Source organism: Nomascus leucogenys, chromosome 5 (genome assembly GCF_006542625.1).
Source record: "Nomascus leucogenys isolate Asia chromosome 5, Asia_NLE_v1, whole genome shotgun sequence".
NCBI classification, from domain to species: Eukaryota; Metazoa; Chordata; class Mammalia; order Primates; family Hylobatidae; genus Nomascus; species Nomascus leucogenys.
The window spans coordinates 20,065,667-20,080,961 of record NC_044385.1 but is presented as its reverse complement, the minus strand read 5'-3'; the positions used below and the strand labels follow the sequence as shown (position 1 = coordinate 20,080,961).

General features: G+C 59.2%; 1 protein-coding gene across 2 annotated transcripts in view; it reads left to right on the top strand.

The window, feature by feature from the left end:
• The first annotated feature begins 1,934 nt into the window (after positions 1 to 1,934).
• The window catches only part of WNT3A (Wnt family member 3A), a 54,393-nt gene continuing 41,032 nt past the window's right edge, over positions 1,935 to 15,295 (top strand). The window contains exon 1 of one of the 2 annotated variants that reach the window (XM_003275114.2): positions 1,935 to 2,130. In XM_003275114.2, coding sequence (XP_003275162.1) covers positions 2,060 to 2,130 — 71 coding nt within the window. In that variant the 5' untranslated portion in view covers positions 1,935 to 2,059. The remainder of the gene's footprint in view (positions 2,131 to 15,295) is intronic. The other variant, XM_003275115.2, reaches the window with a different exon arrangement.

Here is a 15,295-nt window from a genome sequence, read left to right as displayed (position 1 = left end):
CCTGTCGGTGGGCAGAGCTGGCATCCTCTGGGGGGCTCTAATCCCTGAGCCTCATTGCTGGGGAGGTGGGGGTAACAAGAGTCTGCATGCCTCAGGCTGGGCTCAGGCGCACACCCCACCTGCAGCCCAGGTTTCCCCCAGTACCACAACTGGGTGGGATTTTTGCTGCAAGGCAAAGTCCAGAGGAGCACAAACACGCTCCCTCCCCTCCCCCTCCCTGTCCCCACCGCCGCTTCATTCCAGAGCTCTTCCCTCCTTCCCTCTGAGGGTGGGGGCCCTGCAGTGCCTGGGAGAAGCGGGTGGGCGGCCCGGCATGCGTAGCGGGAACTGGATTCCCAAGGTAGTGAGGAGCAAAGGGAACTTTTTTTCAAAGAGAATGGCTGTCACTCTGAATTCAGGACTCCTGACATAGTCACCAGGTGATCCCTAGGGCCGGTGTCCACAGGACCACAGGCTCCCTCTGCAAATGCAGAACCAAGTTGTGAGTGGGGCACACTGTGGGAAGCAGCTGCCTCCATCAGCCAGCCAGTGACACACCTGGGGACATCTCAGCCACCCCCTCCCTGAGAAGCTGCACAGAAGCGGCCACATGCCCATCCCTGCCTCTCCATGCACCTCCCTCCCGCAACTCTGCAGCCGCACAGGAGGCCTAGCCCACAGGCTGGGCAGTGCAGGATCCCCAGAGAACACACCACGGATGGGTCTGGAGTTGCTTGGAACTCTCAGAAGCTCCCGGAGCTTCCTTCCTCAATTCCAACGCGGTAACCAAGATTCCTGCTGCGCTTAGGTCACAGTGTGACTGCAGGAGGACCAGCCGCGGTGGGAGAGTGCCTCTTAACCATCCCAGTTATCAGGTCCCCCCGGGGGAGGCTGGGGACACTTTCCCTCTGCAAATTACAATCTCCCCAGGCAGCTCCCGGGGCTACACATGGATATGCAAATGACTGGGAGCTGGAGAATTGACTGGTCACTCGGTGACCTTGGGCAAGTCACTTTCCCTCTCAGGTCTTCCCCTCTCCATCAGCAAACTCCTATAGCTTAACTAAACAGTCAGAAATCTCTCTGGCAGAACAGGCCGCATAGCTCTGGGCAGACCTGGAGGCTGGTGGTCCCAGAACCTGGGGGCAGCACTGCGCTTCCCCACCGTCCCATCGCGTCAGGGGCTTCCACTGTTCTCTTCCCTGGTGGAGTGATGGGGAGAAAAATGGAGGGGTCAATACCTGCGCCACAGAGAGTTCCACTCGTCCCCAACTGTGACCCACAGGCGCGTGGCTGCACTTTGGAGGTCCACCTGGCCGCTGTCCCCATTGCAGGCTGCACCCATCCCGGACCCTTTCTATCCTCCGAAGGCGCGGACAGCCCTGGTCTCAGAGGAAGGAGTCCGGCCGCAGGCAGACCGGGCCAAAGGACGTGCACCCGACAACCGTCCGCTCCCGCCCCAAACCCCCGCCCCGAGAAGGTTGATGGATGAAGGGGAGCCCTAGCCCAGCCACCTCGGGGGCAAGAGACGGAGCTCGCCATAGACCAGGAGCGAGAGGGGGACTGTGGGTCCCACCGTGAGCGCAGGGCGCGCGGGGCTGGAAACCCAGGACGCGGCCCGGGAGTTCCAGGAAGGCGCCTGCGGATCGCGCAGCCCCGGGCCGGCCGTCTGCCCATCTGGCGCACCCCAGCGCCCCGCGCACACCTGGGCGCCCGCACACCAGCACGTCCTCAGACACACCGGCACCCACGGCAGCAGGAGGGGGCCAACGCCGCCGCCGCCGCTCGGGCTCCCAGGGCCCCGCCCGCCCCTGCCTGCCACTCCCGGGCCCCGGCCCCGGCGGGCGCCCCCCGCGGCGCTGCCCCGCCCCCGCCGCCCCGCGCCGCCCCGGGCCTCGGCCCGCAGCCCGGCCGCCGGCCCACCTGGCGCAGCGCCGCCCTCGGAGCCCGCGCACACCCGCGCACCCGCGGCCGCAGGAGGGCCCAGCGACGCCGCCAAGCCAGCTCCCAGGGCCCGGCCCGCCCCGGCGCTCACGCTCTCGGGGCGGACTCCCGGCCCTCCGCGCCCTCTCGCGCGGCGATGGCCCCGCTCGGATACTTCTTACTCCTCTGCAGCCTGAAGCAGGCTCTGGGCAGCTACCCGATCTGGTGGTGAGTGAGCCTCCTCGCGTTCGCCCCTGCCCCTGTGCGCCGCGCCCGCAGCAGACGGCCCCCTCGGGCAGGGACCCCGCGGTGGCCCGAGCCCGCGCCCTTCTGCTGCAGCCCCGCGTGCGGGCCGCGGGCGGTTGGTTTTCCTTGACGGCCACTTTGGACCTGTTCAGGCAGCTGGGACGCGTGGGTGGCGGAGCTTCCGGAGACATTGATTCCCGACCGGGGGAGTAGGGGAGGTTGCGGAGGTCCTAGCTGCCCCTGGCGTCGGACAGGGCGAGCAGTGGGCTGGGGAGAGGCTGAAAGAAGGTCGGCACGCACGGTGACCGAGGGGACAGGCAGCTCGAGGCCAGGGGACAGGCGAGGGAAGAGGGCCAGCGAGAGAGAATTCGCCTGAGACTTTCCTCAAAAACCGTATCTTACACACAAACACACACACACGTTTTAAAACAAAGTAGGTGAGACAAGACTGAACAGCTCGGAGCAGCGTGGTTACGTAAAGAAAGCTGGGACCCGGCGGGGAGTGGCGCAGAGCCGGCGGCGGGGCGCACTGGGGGCCGGCCCTGGGCCCCGCGCGCCTCCCCGCCGCAGTCCGGGCGCGGGGGTTTCCAGGGGGCCTCTCTGCGAGCCCTCCGCCTGGGTCCGCCTGGCAAGGAGGGGCTGCTGTAGAGAGAGGTAAGGGTGAGTTAAGCACGGGGTGTGAGGGGCTCCAGGACCCTCAATCAGAAAGCGCTGTGCTGCGCCCTCCAAGCCAGAAAAGGCGCGTTCCGTGAGACCCTCCCCAGCCTGGCGATGGAAGTGCAGATAAACCAAAGGAAGGGTCCCGAAAGGTCTCTCTCAGGCCTCCCACCTCCACCGCACATATCCTGTGGGAGGGGGAACGGGGTCCACACTTTCGCCAGGGCTTGTGATCCTTCAGAGCCCTCACCAAGCAAGGATCACCCCAGTTCCGAATAAGGGCTCTCTGAGATGCCCAAGATTGAGGAACACAAGTGGGAGGAATGTGGGCGCGCAGGGCCGGGCGCAGCGCTGGTAGGACCCGCAGTTGGAGAGAAGCCTCCCCACAAGCATGCACACTCCCCCCCATCCTTCTCCGACGGCAGCCTGGAATTATAATAATTACGCCGAGGGGAAGGGGGGAGACCCAGCGAGCCGAGGTACATCTAATCCGATAATAATTTTTCTCTTCGAGATGGTTCAGGAGCGGGGGCTCCCGCGGTAGGGGCGCCGGGCCAGGAGCAGCGGGGCGGGGAAGGGGCAGCCCTAGGCAGCTGAAGGGCCTGGAAGAGGCCGCGAGGCCGCGGGGACGCGCTTCCGGGACCCCCGCGCGCCCCTACTTCCGCGTGCCGCATTTCCCGTGCGGCACCTGCGGCGCCCAATGGCCCACCTGAGGGTCAGTCTCGGGGCTCGCCTTGGGGCGCGGGGTTACTGACGCGCGTCTAGACGGCCGCAGGGAGCCAGGGGCAGCGCGTCCGTCCGAGAGAGCCCCGAGGGCTGCCGGCTTACGCACCAGGCTTCTAATTAGAACCCGCCGCAGCGTTCCTGAGCGCAAAAGGAAGCGCCTTCGCCCCCGCGCCCTTCCCATAAATGTCGCCAGCCTACTGGCAACCCCGCGCCCTAGGATCTTTGTCTTGTCGGCCCTGAGGGCTCCTAGCCTCGGTCCCCATCCAACTCATACGCATGTATACCTCCTTTTCACCTGGGCCCCCTGTGTTCTACCCTGAATGGACCCTGAGACACCCTCGGGGACAGTCAGGCATTCCGCAGGGGAGCCAGGAGGAGCAGAGAAGTGAAGTCCCTGTACCCTCCACACCCTCCTATCAAGAGTCCAGGACAGCCCTTTGGCCACACAGGGAAGCGGGGCATAGAACCCCACCTGACACTGACCCGGGTGGGTGGTGAGGACCCCTCCCCCATCCCCACCCCCACTTTGTTCTCAGTAGGGTTCTCACACTTGGGGATTCTCTGCTTCCTGAGAAGCAGCCTCCTCTTGGGGGAGGCTGGCTCCCTGGGGACAAGTCTGCCCCCTTCTTGATCCCGTCTCTGCCCCCAGGCAGGCTGCTGGGACTGGAGCAAGGACAAGCCTTCCCCCAGGTGTGAGCAGCACACCGGCAGCATAGGTAAGAAGACTTACAGAAGGACACAGCGTTGCAGGACCCCTGCTGCTGGCATCCTACAGTTTAATAGCCGAGGAAGATTCTCTCTCTTTCTCTGGTCTTCTACCCAGTAGAGCATCTCCTCCTTTCTCCTGCCTCCCCGCATCCACCCCAGATTAAGCATCACCAGGGGAGGAGGGGACCTTGGCCCCTGCCAGGTGGGCTCCTGGTGAGCCCCAGTGGAGCAGAGCAGGCTGGGATGGGGGGCCTCTCTGTCACTCCTCACCTGCGCCCCCAGCCCCTCCCTAACATGAAGCCGCTGGCCTCTTAATTCTCCCCCCTCCACTATCACGGCACATGAAAGTGAAAGTGAAGGGGAATCTCCTCACCTGGAGAAACAAACCAGGAAACAGCCCAAATCAGGGTAATTAGGCTTTTGAAGTTGGCAGAGGGAGAGGCAAAGGTGTCCCTGTGGCCAGCAGCCCTGTGAGAGTGTGAAGGGCCACCTGCCTCCCCAGGGCCGGGTGGCCCAGAGGTGTCTTATACCCACGCAGCAGATGCCAGTGGTCCCAAGGCCGAGCAGGTCTGAAATGCAGAGAGATGGGCCTAGCCTGACACTGAATGGCCCAGAGCTGCACAGACGCCCAGGGGCATCCATTCTGAGCTCATCCGGTGACAGAGAGGAGCCAGGCAGGAGACCAGACCAAGGCATATGCACCTGACCACCTGCGTCCCATGAGGCCACAGACGGCAGGAACCTAGTGGCCCCCGCCTCCCTGCACGCCCCTTCTAAGCTGAGTTCTCAGGAACAAGAATTCTTGGAAGAGCCCACATGGACAGAGGACAGGGCAGCTGGGCTCCAAGGAGACCATGGCTCCATCTGAGAACAATCCCCAGGCATACCCACACTGCAGGGCACTCTGACCACCTCTCCCTTCTTCTTCCCATATCTGGGTTAATGGAATCTTGTCATCTCCCCAGGGACCCCACCAGGACCCTAGAGGTGGGCCTGTGCCTCCTGCCACTGCCTCCCCAGGGTCCAAGCCCACTTCGGGGCTCGCAACTGGATTTTGTTCATCTTTCATGTCCCTCTGCTGCCTTTACCAGACTGGGCTGTGGCACTCCCGCCATGGCCACCTCCTGCTTCTGTTCTCAGTCCTGGCCCTCTCCTGGGACCCACACCCTCCCAGCCACCTGGAGTTGCTGCCAGGCCTGGCCATACCCACCGCCGCTGCCTGGCAGAGCACAGCAAGCTCCGCCCTTCACCCAGCCCTGCTCTCCCTCTCAGGCCGTTCCTTCTGTCCGGCCGTCACCAGCTCCTGCTGGACTATGGGATCCCAAGCACAGACACCTGGCTGCCTGCAGATGGCCAGCCCAGTTGTCCCGGGGAAGTGCGGTGTGGGCTGTGTCCAGCCTTTTCCCTGCCCCTGGCCTGCTCCACAGCCTCACTCATGCTCCCTCCAGGGTCTCCCTCACATCCCTCTGGGCCTCGAGCTTGTCACTATGACAGAAACACATCACGACCTCCATTTTTATAGGGCATCTCACACAGCCCTCAACAGAACATGTAGGTCCTTTCAGGCCCCCACTCTCCTACACACTCATGGGTGCAAACAACCTCTTGGGCACAAGAGCTCAGCCCCTCCTCCCAGCCCTTCATGGGCTGGAGGGCCGGCACCCCTGGAGGCCCTGCTCAGCCAGTTTCTGCACTGCACCACCGCCAGGCACCTTGCCCCTGTGTCCTCAGTCCCGGTGGGCCTCATTGCGGTGGGGAGACAGCCTGACTGGAAGACGGGTCGGGTGAAGAGGCAGCTTAGAGAGGCAGGAGCCAGGAAGGGGTGCGGGAGGGAAGGAGCTCGGCTGGAATGACGGGTCAGGCACACATGTGTGGTGTGTGGGCAGGTGGCTGCAGCATGGGTGTTTTGGGGACTGAGAGGGGCCAGTTGGGCAGGGCAGGGACATAGCCCAGGGTACCCAGAAGCTCAGATGGGAAGGGCCTTGTGATAGGAGGGATGGTTGCCACTCCCAGAGTCGCCCTGCCTCCACATTAGCCTGCCACTGGCACACTCCCTCCACAGGCCTGGCCTCACCCTAGCCCCTTCTTCCTTCTCCCTTTGCCTACAGCTGTCTGTGTCTCTCTGTCTCTGTTTCTCTCTTCCCTGTCTCTGTCCCTCCATATCTCCATACTTTTGTCTCTCAGTCTCTCCCTGTCTTTCTCTCTCTCTTCCCTGTATCTGTCTCTGCCCATCTCTGTCTCTCTGTGTCTGTCTCTCTCTTTCACTCTTTGTCCTTCTGTCTCTCTCTGCCTGTTTCTGTCACTCTATCTCTTTTCATCTCTGTCTCTCTGTCTTTTGCAGTCTCTGCCTCTCGTCTCTGCCTCTGGTGCTGAGGACAGCAGTCACTAGCAAATAAAACTCGTGAAACGAGCTGAGTGGAGCCACCAGGGCAGCCCTCCCAGAGCTGTGGGATCTCAGGGCCCTGGGGGTGGCATTGCTCCTCAGAGCTGCCCACACACAAACCCCTCCTGAGGGTGACGGTCAGGAGTGGCCACACGTCAAGTGTCTGCAACCAGACATTGGCCCTGCATGACTGCCAGGATCCGTAGCCACCTCAGGGACCCACAGCACCCTTCCAGAGTGCAAAGCTCCTCCTGCCTGGTGCTCGCACCTCAGGCACTGGCCAGCTTGGGCCCTTGAGGCCAGCTGCCCCTCTGACTCACGGGGCTTGTTCTAACGATGTTTGCTTCGCATAAGCCTCCTGGAATCCTTTGTAGCAGGGAGAGCAGGATGAGTAGATACAGTCATAGCAGCCCAGTCTTAGGGGTGGTGACCGCCCAGTGGCCACTTCTTCCACTGGGTCCCTTGTGCATATCACCGTACTGTGAGGAGGGAAGCTCTGGTGTCCAGCAGCCCTCCCAAGACACAGGCAACAGGGCTCGCGCCATCTCCATCCAGGGACCCCGTTGGGGCTTCTCAATGTGGGGCCTACCGTGCAGAGCCCAAATGTGAATGCTTGGCCACCTGCCATGAAGAAATCAGAACAGAAATGGGAATTTAAAAAGGATTTGGTGACATTGTAGCGGTTTGACGGTGCTGCAACCATTTCTGTGGATTTTGTAATAATGGAAATTTAAAAACAAACCAACCACGTCCCTCTGTTGAGACTCTAGTCTGAGAAAGCCAGCCTGAAGCCACACCTGGAGCGATGGGGGTCAGGGGGATCTCTCAATGTGGACCACTGCCTGTAGCCCTCATCCATTGGATTTTTGACCCAAACATGAGACTTCTAACTTGCACCCTTTAAGAGTAGTTGAAGGGCTGGGTCGCTGTTTCTGTTCAGAAGACCCACTTCATGTCTCTGAAGGCTATTGGTTGGGGAAGAAGGATTAGACTCTGTGTGGCTCAAGGGGCAGGGGCTGGGGCAGAGGTTGCAGGTGCCAAGGAGGCTGGTTCTGGCTCCCAAAGGGAAAAAGCTCCCTAGGGATGAGAGCCTGTGCCCCAAGTGGTATCTGGGAGGTGCTGAGCTGCACCTACCGAGGCTGAAGAAAAGGAATGTCATTCACAAAGGAGACTTGTACAGCCCCACAGACAGACAGGGTCTCACTCTGTCACCCAGGATGGAGTGCAGTGATGTGATCTTGGCTCACTGCAGCCTCGACCCTCATGGGCTCAAGCGATCCTCCCATCTCAGCCTCCTGAGTAGCTGGGACCACAGGCGCGCACCACCACTCCCAGCTAATTTTTGTATTTTTTGTAGAGATGGGTTTCACCATGTGGCCCAGGCTGGTCTCGACCTCCTGGGCTCCAGCAATCCTCCCCCATCTTGGCCTTGTGAGTAGCTGGGATTATAGGCTTGTGCCACTACGCCTGGCTAGTGTTTTTTATTTTTTGTTGAGATGGGGTCTTGCTCCGTGGCCCAGGCTGTGCACTTTAATGTTGGACAATCCCCCACCCCACCCCTCACTGGTTATAGCCCTGAGGCTCGTGAGGGTACATGGCCGCTTCCTTGGCCTCCCTACTGGCCTCCCCAGGTGACACCCTGGAGGTGTCTCTCACGTTGCTGCTTCCACATTCCTTCCCCAGCAAAACGTGCCGCTGCCGCCCAGGGAAACTGGCAAGTGCGTGGCCGCGGGCACAGGAGCCACTGTGCCTGCTGGGACTCGTTCAAAGTATGTGTCAGTAATCCCAGCTGGGCCGGCGGGCAGGAGGAGGTGCGGGTTGGGAGAGCTCCAGGCAGGGCCGGGCAGCCTGGACCGGGAAGGGGTGCCGACACCCAGGAGGGACCTGGGGGCCTTAAGTCCTGGGGACCCTGGCCGGCTCACAAGGTGCTTGAGCTGCCAAGAGTGGTCTTCCAGGCAGCTGCAGTTCCACCACTGGGTGTGAGGAGAAACCAGGGCCCCGGGGGTCTCCCGGGCAGATGGGCACCCTCGGGCAGTCTCAGCCTGGGCTAGATGGGAGGTCGTCCACCAACAGGGAAACACTTCGAGCCTCAGGTCTGAGGAAGGAAGCCTTATCCCCGCCCATGGAGTGGCCCTGATCTTAAGAAGACAGATTTGGAACAGGATGTTTGCTCCAGAGGCCCCACAAAGCGGAAGCCCACCTGCCCAAGCAGGACCCTCCATGGCAGAGACACCCACCTGCCCTGGTCCTCCACACCTGCCTGCATTGCAGCTGTGCTGGAGCCAGAGGGGTCCCAGGAGGTGACCAGCTGGACTCAGGGCACAAATTGCATCCTGGAGGGGTGGCCCTGGCAGACCTGCGAGTGGGGTGCGCTGGGTCCCTCTCAGGCCAGGAGAAGGCTGAGATGACATCCAGCAGGGCAGCAGGGCCTGAGAGCAGTGTCCCCATTCCATGCACTGCTCCCCCCCCACTCAGAGCTTCAGGTAGGAGAGGGATCCATTACCCCATTTGACAGATGGGGAAACTGAGGCCCAGGAGGGGAAAGAGAGAAAGAGCAAACAAGCGAGTAACAGGGCCCAAGTTAGAGCCCATGCCCGCCTTCCAGACCTGTCCACACACCTGCGTGGAGCATTACTGTGAGGTCCCCACGCCCCCAGCAAACATGCAAGCACAGAGCCGTGCCCTTGGTACATGGGTGCTCTGAGTTTGCTAAATTTTACTGCTAAAAGACACCAGGCCTGGACTTGAGAAACCTAAGAGCCTGCCAGCCTCAGAAGGACTTGCACGGGAACAGTGGAGGCTGGATACGATGGCCACTCAGGATCTCCACAGCTGTGTGGCTGTGAGAAGGCCCCCACGCTTTGCCCTGAGCCTCCATCCACAGGGATTAGGTAGCACCTCCAGTGCCACCACATAAGACGGGAAATTGCACATGGGACCAAACCAAGCTGGGGAGGCCAGCATGGCCCGGACTGGGCTGGCCTACCGCCTGCCTTGTGGTCCTGGGCCAGCCTCCTTCCTCACCTGCATGTCACAGCCAGCGTCTCTGCCGTACCCCTGGCGAGCTGCCCGGCCTTTCAACAGAAGTGACGGAATGGGGAAGAAAAACCATTAGTGCTTGTGGGCTGCAGGCATGGCTGCTGTGACTTTGGCCACAGGCGGGAGCCATGGGTCTAGGTACTGGGGCCATTTTACAAAACTACATTTGTGTGTGTTCTGAGTGAATATGACAGCCTCCCCTTCAAAACAAACTATTATTAGGAAGAAAAAAAAAAGAACCTAAGAGCATTAGTGAAAATCTGGAAGGAAAGACAAGTCTGTGATCTTATCAACTTTTTCAATTTTTTGTTTTTCTAAGGATAGAAACAGTTTGTGTTCTGTTTTTGAAAACTCACTAAGCATCATCTCCATTTCTGGGGCCTTCTGGATGATCACACGATGGTTCCACTAGGCCTTGTGGTGCTGGAGTGCTGCGATCTGCTAGCCCAGCCCTGCCGTTCCCTCTAGAGCTGGGATTCCAGGGAAAGGGGACAGAGCAAGAGAGGTTGGAGATATTGGAAGAGCAGGGGCACATTCCCTTGGGACACGAATTTTGCACGGCCAGAGGGATATCTGGTGTCCCATCCAGTTGGGCAGTTAGAATTCCAGCCACTCAGCTGTGTGGCAGCTGGACGTGGGAAACACGGACTCTTCCTGGGACACTGTGGTGTTGGCAGTGAGAGGGGAGAGGGAATGAATTCCTCATCCGGTGAATCACAGGCTTGGGGTGCAGGGCATGGGGGCAGGGAGGGCAGGCTGGCCTCAGCCTCTCCCCCGGGACTGGGCCCAGCCTTCCTGCCCCTGCTGTTCCCACCGCCCTGAGGCAGGGCCCAGACCTCACTGTGATCCAGATCGATGGCATCCAGGAAGTGAGTAGGGAGTGACGGATGACAAGATCACCACCCCCACCTCCCGCCCCACCCCCGCCGCCCAAGTGCTTACCTGTGGTTCCTTGTGTGAGTGACCCTCAGCAAGGACCCTTCGTCCCTGACCAGACACTTGTTTGCATGCCTACAAAGTGTGGGAGAGGTCGAAGGGGAGATTGGAGAATTCATCAGAAGCCCCAGAAGCCCAAGTGGGCAGGACAGTGGCCACTCGTGGCTGCTCTGCTTGAGGCCATGAGCAGGCAGGAGCCACGAACTGACAGCCAGTGCTCAGGGTCTGTCTGTGCCCGTCACCTTCCAGGCACCTGATGTTGCCCCTTTCTGTCTCCCACACTTGCTTTAAGCGTCTGCTACTACCTTTCTCTTTTGGAGACCCTACTGACTACGGGGTGGAGGTAGGTCCCTGACCCCCCAGGGTGATTATCAGCAAGGCTGACTCCCCAGAGACTCGGCCCAAGGGAGCCCCCAAGGACCCTCAGAGTCCTCATGAAGACAGACACAGGCCACGGAGCAAGTTTAGACTCAAGGAAGCCATAGAAATTTCCCCGTCAGCCTTAGAAGGTCCAAACTAGAGGCAGCCTGGGTGAACCCAGCACAGGTTCCCCGTGGCACTCATGCTCCTGAGGCTACCCTGGGAGGACCCTGCTCTAAACCACAGCCCCCCAGTTCAGCTGGGGAAACTGAGGTTCCAACAGTCCCAAAGCTGCAGGTGCAACTGTTAGGGCCACCACTCATGTCCCCCTGGGTGGCCTCCTGGGGTGGAAAGGGGGCTTCACTGGGGACAGGAAGCCCTATGATGTCTTGGGTCATCAGCTGCAAGGAGGCTGTCCAGGGTCTGTGTGACTTGCGCCATTTATCTCTGACTCATTTATAAATGTTATTTTGCAGGGACTGGGGTTTCATACATGTACTCGTCCATTCTGCATTGCTATAAAGGAATGCCTGAGACTGGAAAGAAAAAAGATTTAATTGGCTTAGGGTTCTGCAGGCTGTACAAGCATGGCACCGGCATCTGCTTCTGCTGAGGCCTCAGGGAGCTTCCACTCATGGTGGAAGGCAAAGTGGGGGTATGTGTGTCACACGCAGGAGAGGGAGCAGGGGAGGGTGCCAGGCTCCTTCTAGCAACCAGCTCCTGCATGAACTCATAAAGGGAGAACTCCCTCATTACCACAAGGAGGGCACCATGCCATTCACGAGTGATCTGCCTCTGAGACCTAAATGAGTAGGGCCTACTAGGCCCCACCTCCAACACTGGGGGTCGCATTTCAACATGAGATTTGGAGGGGACACACATCCAAACTACATCAACACATTTGAAGGGCATTGTAGGATCTTAGAAAGCAGTGGCCCCTGGAGGCCAACATGCGGGAAGCCCTGTTCTGCTGTATTAGCTGGTGGCCGTGGCAAAGCTCCATTCCCTGAGTCTTGGCTTCCTGCTCTGGGAGGTCCCAGTGCCACCTATCCAGGTCACGTGGGTTTCAGGGAGCCACATAACGAGCCTGTGGGGAGGTCACCAGTGAGCCCTGCCCAGCAGGTGGAGGCCAGGTAAGGGGCTGGGTGCTGGTAGTAACAGGAGCGATGCTGGGTGGTGGAAGGGAGAAACAACCAGCTTCAGCAAGGCTCCCTTTCAGAGACAAGAGTGCTGGAAAAGTGGAGAGGCCGCAGGAGGAGGGAAGAGGAGGGACTAGCTCTCTAAAGACCACAGTGGCGGGCGCGGTGGCTCACACCTGTAATCTCAGCATTTTGGAAGGCCGAGGCGGGAGGATGGCTTGAGTCCAGGAGTTCAAGACCAGCCTGGGCAACATAGAAAGACCCCTCTCTACAAAAAATACAAAAGCTAGCCAGGCATCATGGCACAGGCCTGTGGTTCCAACTACTTGGGAGGCTGAGGCTAAGATGGGAGGATCCCTTGAGCCCTGGAGGTCAAGGCTGCAGTGAGCCCTCAGCCTGGAAGATAGAGCAAGACTTCATCTCTAAAAAAGTAAATTAATAAAATTTTACAAATAATAAAGGCCATGGCGATGGGCTGGCAGAGACAGCGGTGGCTCGGGTCCCTGGAGCTTGCATAGCAAGATGCCGGAGGTGGCACCCTGGCCCTCAGATCCTTCTCCTTCTCTGGGTCTGAGAAGCTTAGGTATTGGAACTCAGAGGTGGTCAGGAAATGCCAGCATGAGCAGGAAAGTGAGAGGGAGTATCTGCTGGCTCCCAGTGCTGCAAGACCCTATCTCTACAAAAAATACAAAGCAAGAGAACAGCACTGGGGCTTTGCCATTGGCTAACGCAGACTGACCTCCCCAGTTTGGGCACGAGCGCCCTTTTTACGTTCCAAGGTGGGATCCGGGAGTCCAGGTTGCATTGTATTTGATGCATCCTGAGAACTTGTGCCGAGAACAGGACCCTGGGGACACTCGATCTCAAAGATTGGGTTCTCATTCACTCTCCATTTGCAGAGCCCCTCCCCCACTCACTGCAGCCAATACTCCCTGGCGAGACCCTGAGACAGGCCTGTCTGTCCCTTGTCCCAGGCAAGCCTGGCCCACAGGGTGTGGGAGGAGGAAGTTACAGGTCATGGTTTCCCAAGCACTGATGGATTCCAGGCATCTGCATTCTCCTTGGATTAGAAATTTGGATCCTAGGAGCTTTGGGGGGCTGGTGTGGGGATAGTGCCTGTGCAATGTAGATTTTTTTTTTTGAGACAGGGTCTCACTCTGTCACCCAGTCTGGTGTAATCAGAGCTCACTGTGGTCTTGTCCTCCTGGGCTCAAGTGATCCTCCCACCTCAGCCTCCCAAGCAGCAGGGACTACAGGCATGTGCCACCACACCCAGCTAACCTTTGTATTTTTGTAGAGATGGGGTCTTGCTCTGCTGCCCAGATTGGTCTTGAACTCCTGGCCTCAAGCAATCCACCTGCCTCAGCCTTCCAAAGTGCTGAGATTATAGGCATGAGCCACCATGCCCAGCCTTGTATTTGATTTTCTTTTTAATGACCCAACTGATCCTTCAAGGCCCAGCCAAAATCTGGCGGCCCAGTGAGCCTCCTGGGCCCTCCTCTGCACTGCTCCCTGGCCCCACAGGAGCTCCCCACTGTCTGCCAGCTTTCCACCCTCCTCAGGCAGGGTCTGTGTGGCCCAGGCCTTCTGGTGGCCTGGTGCTGTCAGAAGGAGAAATCTCTCAGGAAGCAACTCAATGAACTGGAGGGGACCTCTGGTCCACAGGAGGCAGGACAAGCCCATCCTGACCCCAAATCCACAAGGGCCTGTCAAGGGAAGGGTCCTGTCAGGGCTGTTAGAGGCCAGGGATGCTGGAGCCACCTCTGGCCTGGCAGCTGGCCACCTGCACCCTGGCCATACTCAGGAAGGTGGTGGGCCAGGGCCCACCCAGGAGGAGGGTGAGAGGGTCACAGAGCTGGCTGACTCAGCACCCTGAGAATGGAGGCTTCAGACTTAGGAGTCCCCCTCTCTGCTTTCCCTAGAGACTAGGGACAAGGCCACCCCTCCCAGCCCCGAGCCTGCGAGCCGAGGTGGTCCCGGCTCCATGCTGGTCATAGCGTTCTGGGGGTGGGCAGAGTGACAGCCCCCAAAATGAATCCAGCATCTAGCCTTGGAAAAGAGATGCGCCTTGGAAATGGCCACATCCCCCAGGCCAGTCCCTGTTTTGTAAGCAGCGAGCTCTAAGTGGATTCCTTTGTTTCTCCTCATTCTAAGTCTCCAAGTAAAAAAAGGACATTCAACTACTCAAGCTTTTCCTTCTTTCAGACACCTCTTGCTCACTTCCCTGGCTGTAAGCCAGGCTGGCCCTGGAGCTTAGGTACCCGGCCCTTCTTAGACACACTCCCAGGCCTCAGCCATGACGCTCAAATGTTTGTCCCCTACAACATTCCATTAGGAAAATTTTCAAACATCTGGAAAAGATGCAGCCTTTGGACATCAAAGCCTTGTGTGTCCACAGCTCATACGGAAGTCAGCCTGCTTTATCTCACACCCACCATCCTCTCCATTCTCTATCTATCCGTCTTATCTTTTTATGCTTACGTCAGTCTGCTCTGTCCCAAACACTGTAGCAGGCACGTCCTGAACCAGTGCTGGATGTTTTGCAAGTAACATCCCACATGGAGTCACACCATAGAATGAGTGAAGGGGAAGCATCTGGGTTCATGGAATGGAGGCACCTCACCTGGGGCAACCACCTCACCTTGGCTTAAAAATGGAAGCCCCTTGCCTGGGCGCGGTGGCTCATGCCTATAATCCCAGCACTTTGGGAGGCCAAGGCAGGTGGATCACCTGAGGTCAGTTTGAGACCAGCCTGGCCAACATGGCAAAACCCCATCTACTAAAAATACAAAAATTAGCCAGGCGTGGTGGTGCACACCTGTAACCTCAGCTACTCGGGAGGGTGAGGCAGGAGAATCGCTTGAGCCAAGAAGGGGAGGTTGCAGTGAGCCGAGATCACACCACTGCACTCCAGCCTAGGCAACAGAGCGAGACCCCATCTCAAAACAAACAAAAAAAGGAAGCCCCTGCAGTCCTGGGCGAAGCAGACAGTTGGTCTCCCAGACTCACCCATGGGCACCCCCAGGCCCCTCTGTTGGGGTTCCTGGGTGCTCTGAGGTGCATGGTTTGAAAATCACGAGTCCAGCCCCTATATGGTCACTTCCCTGGCCTGGTTCAACCCACCTTCTCCTGTCCAGAGGCCTCTCACCCACAGTCCAGGTCAGAGACAGCTGACCTCGGCCACCACCACTCGGCCCTG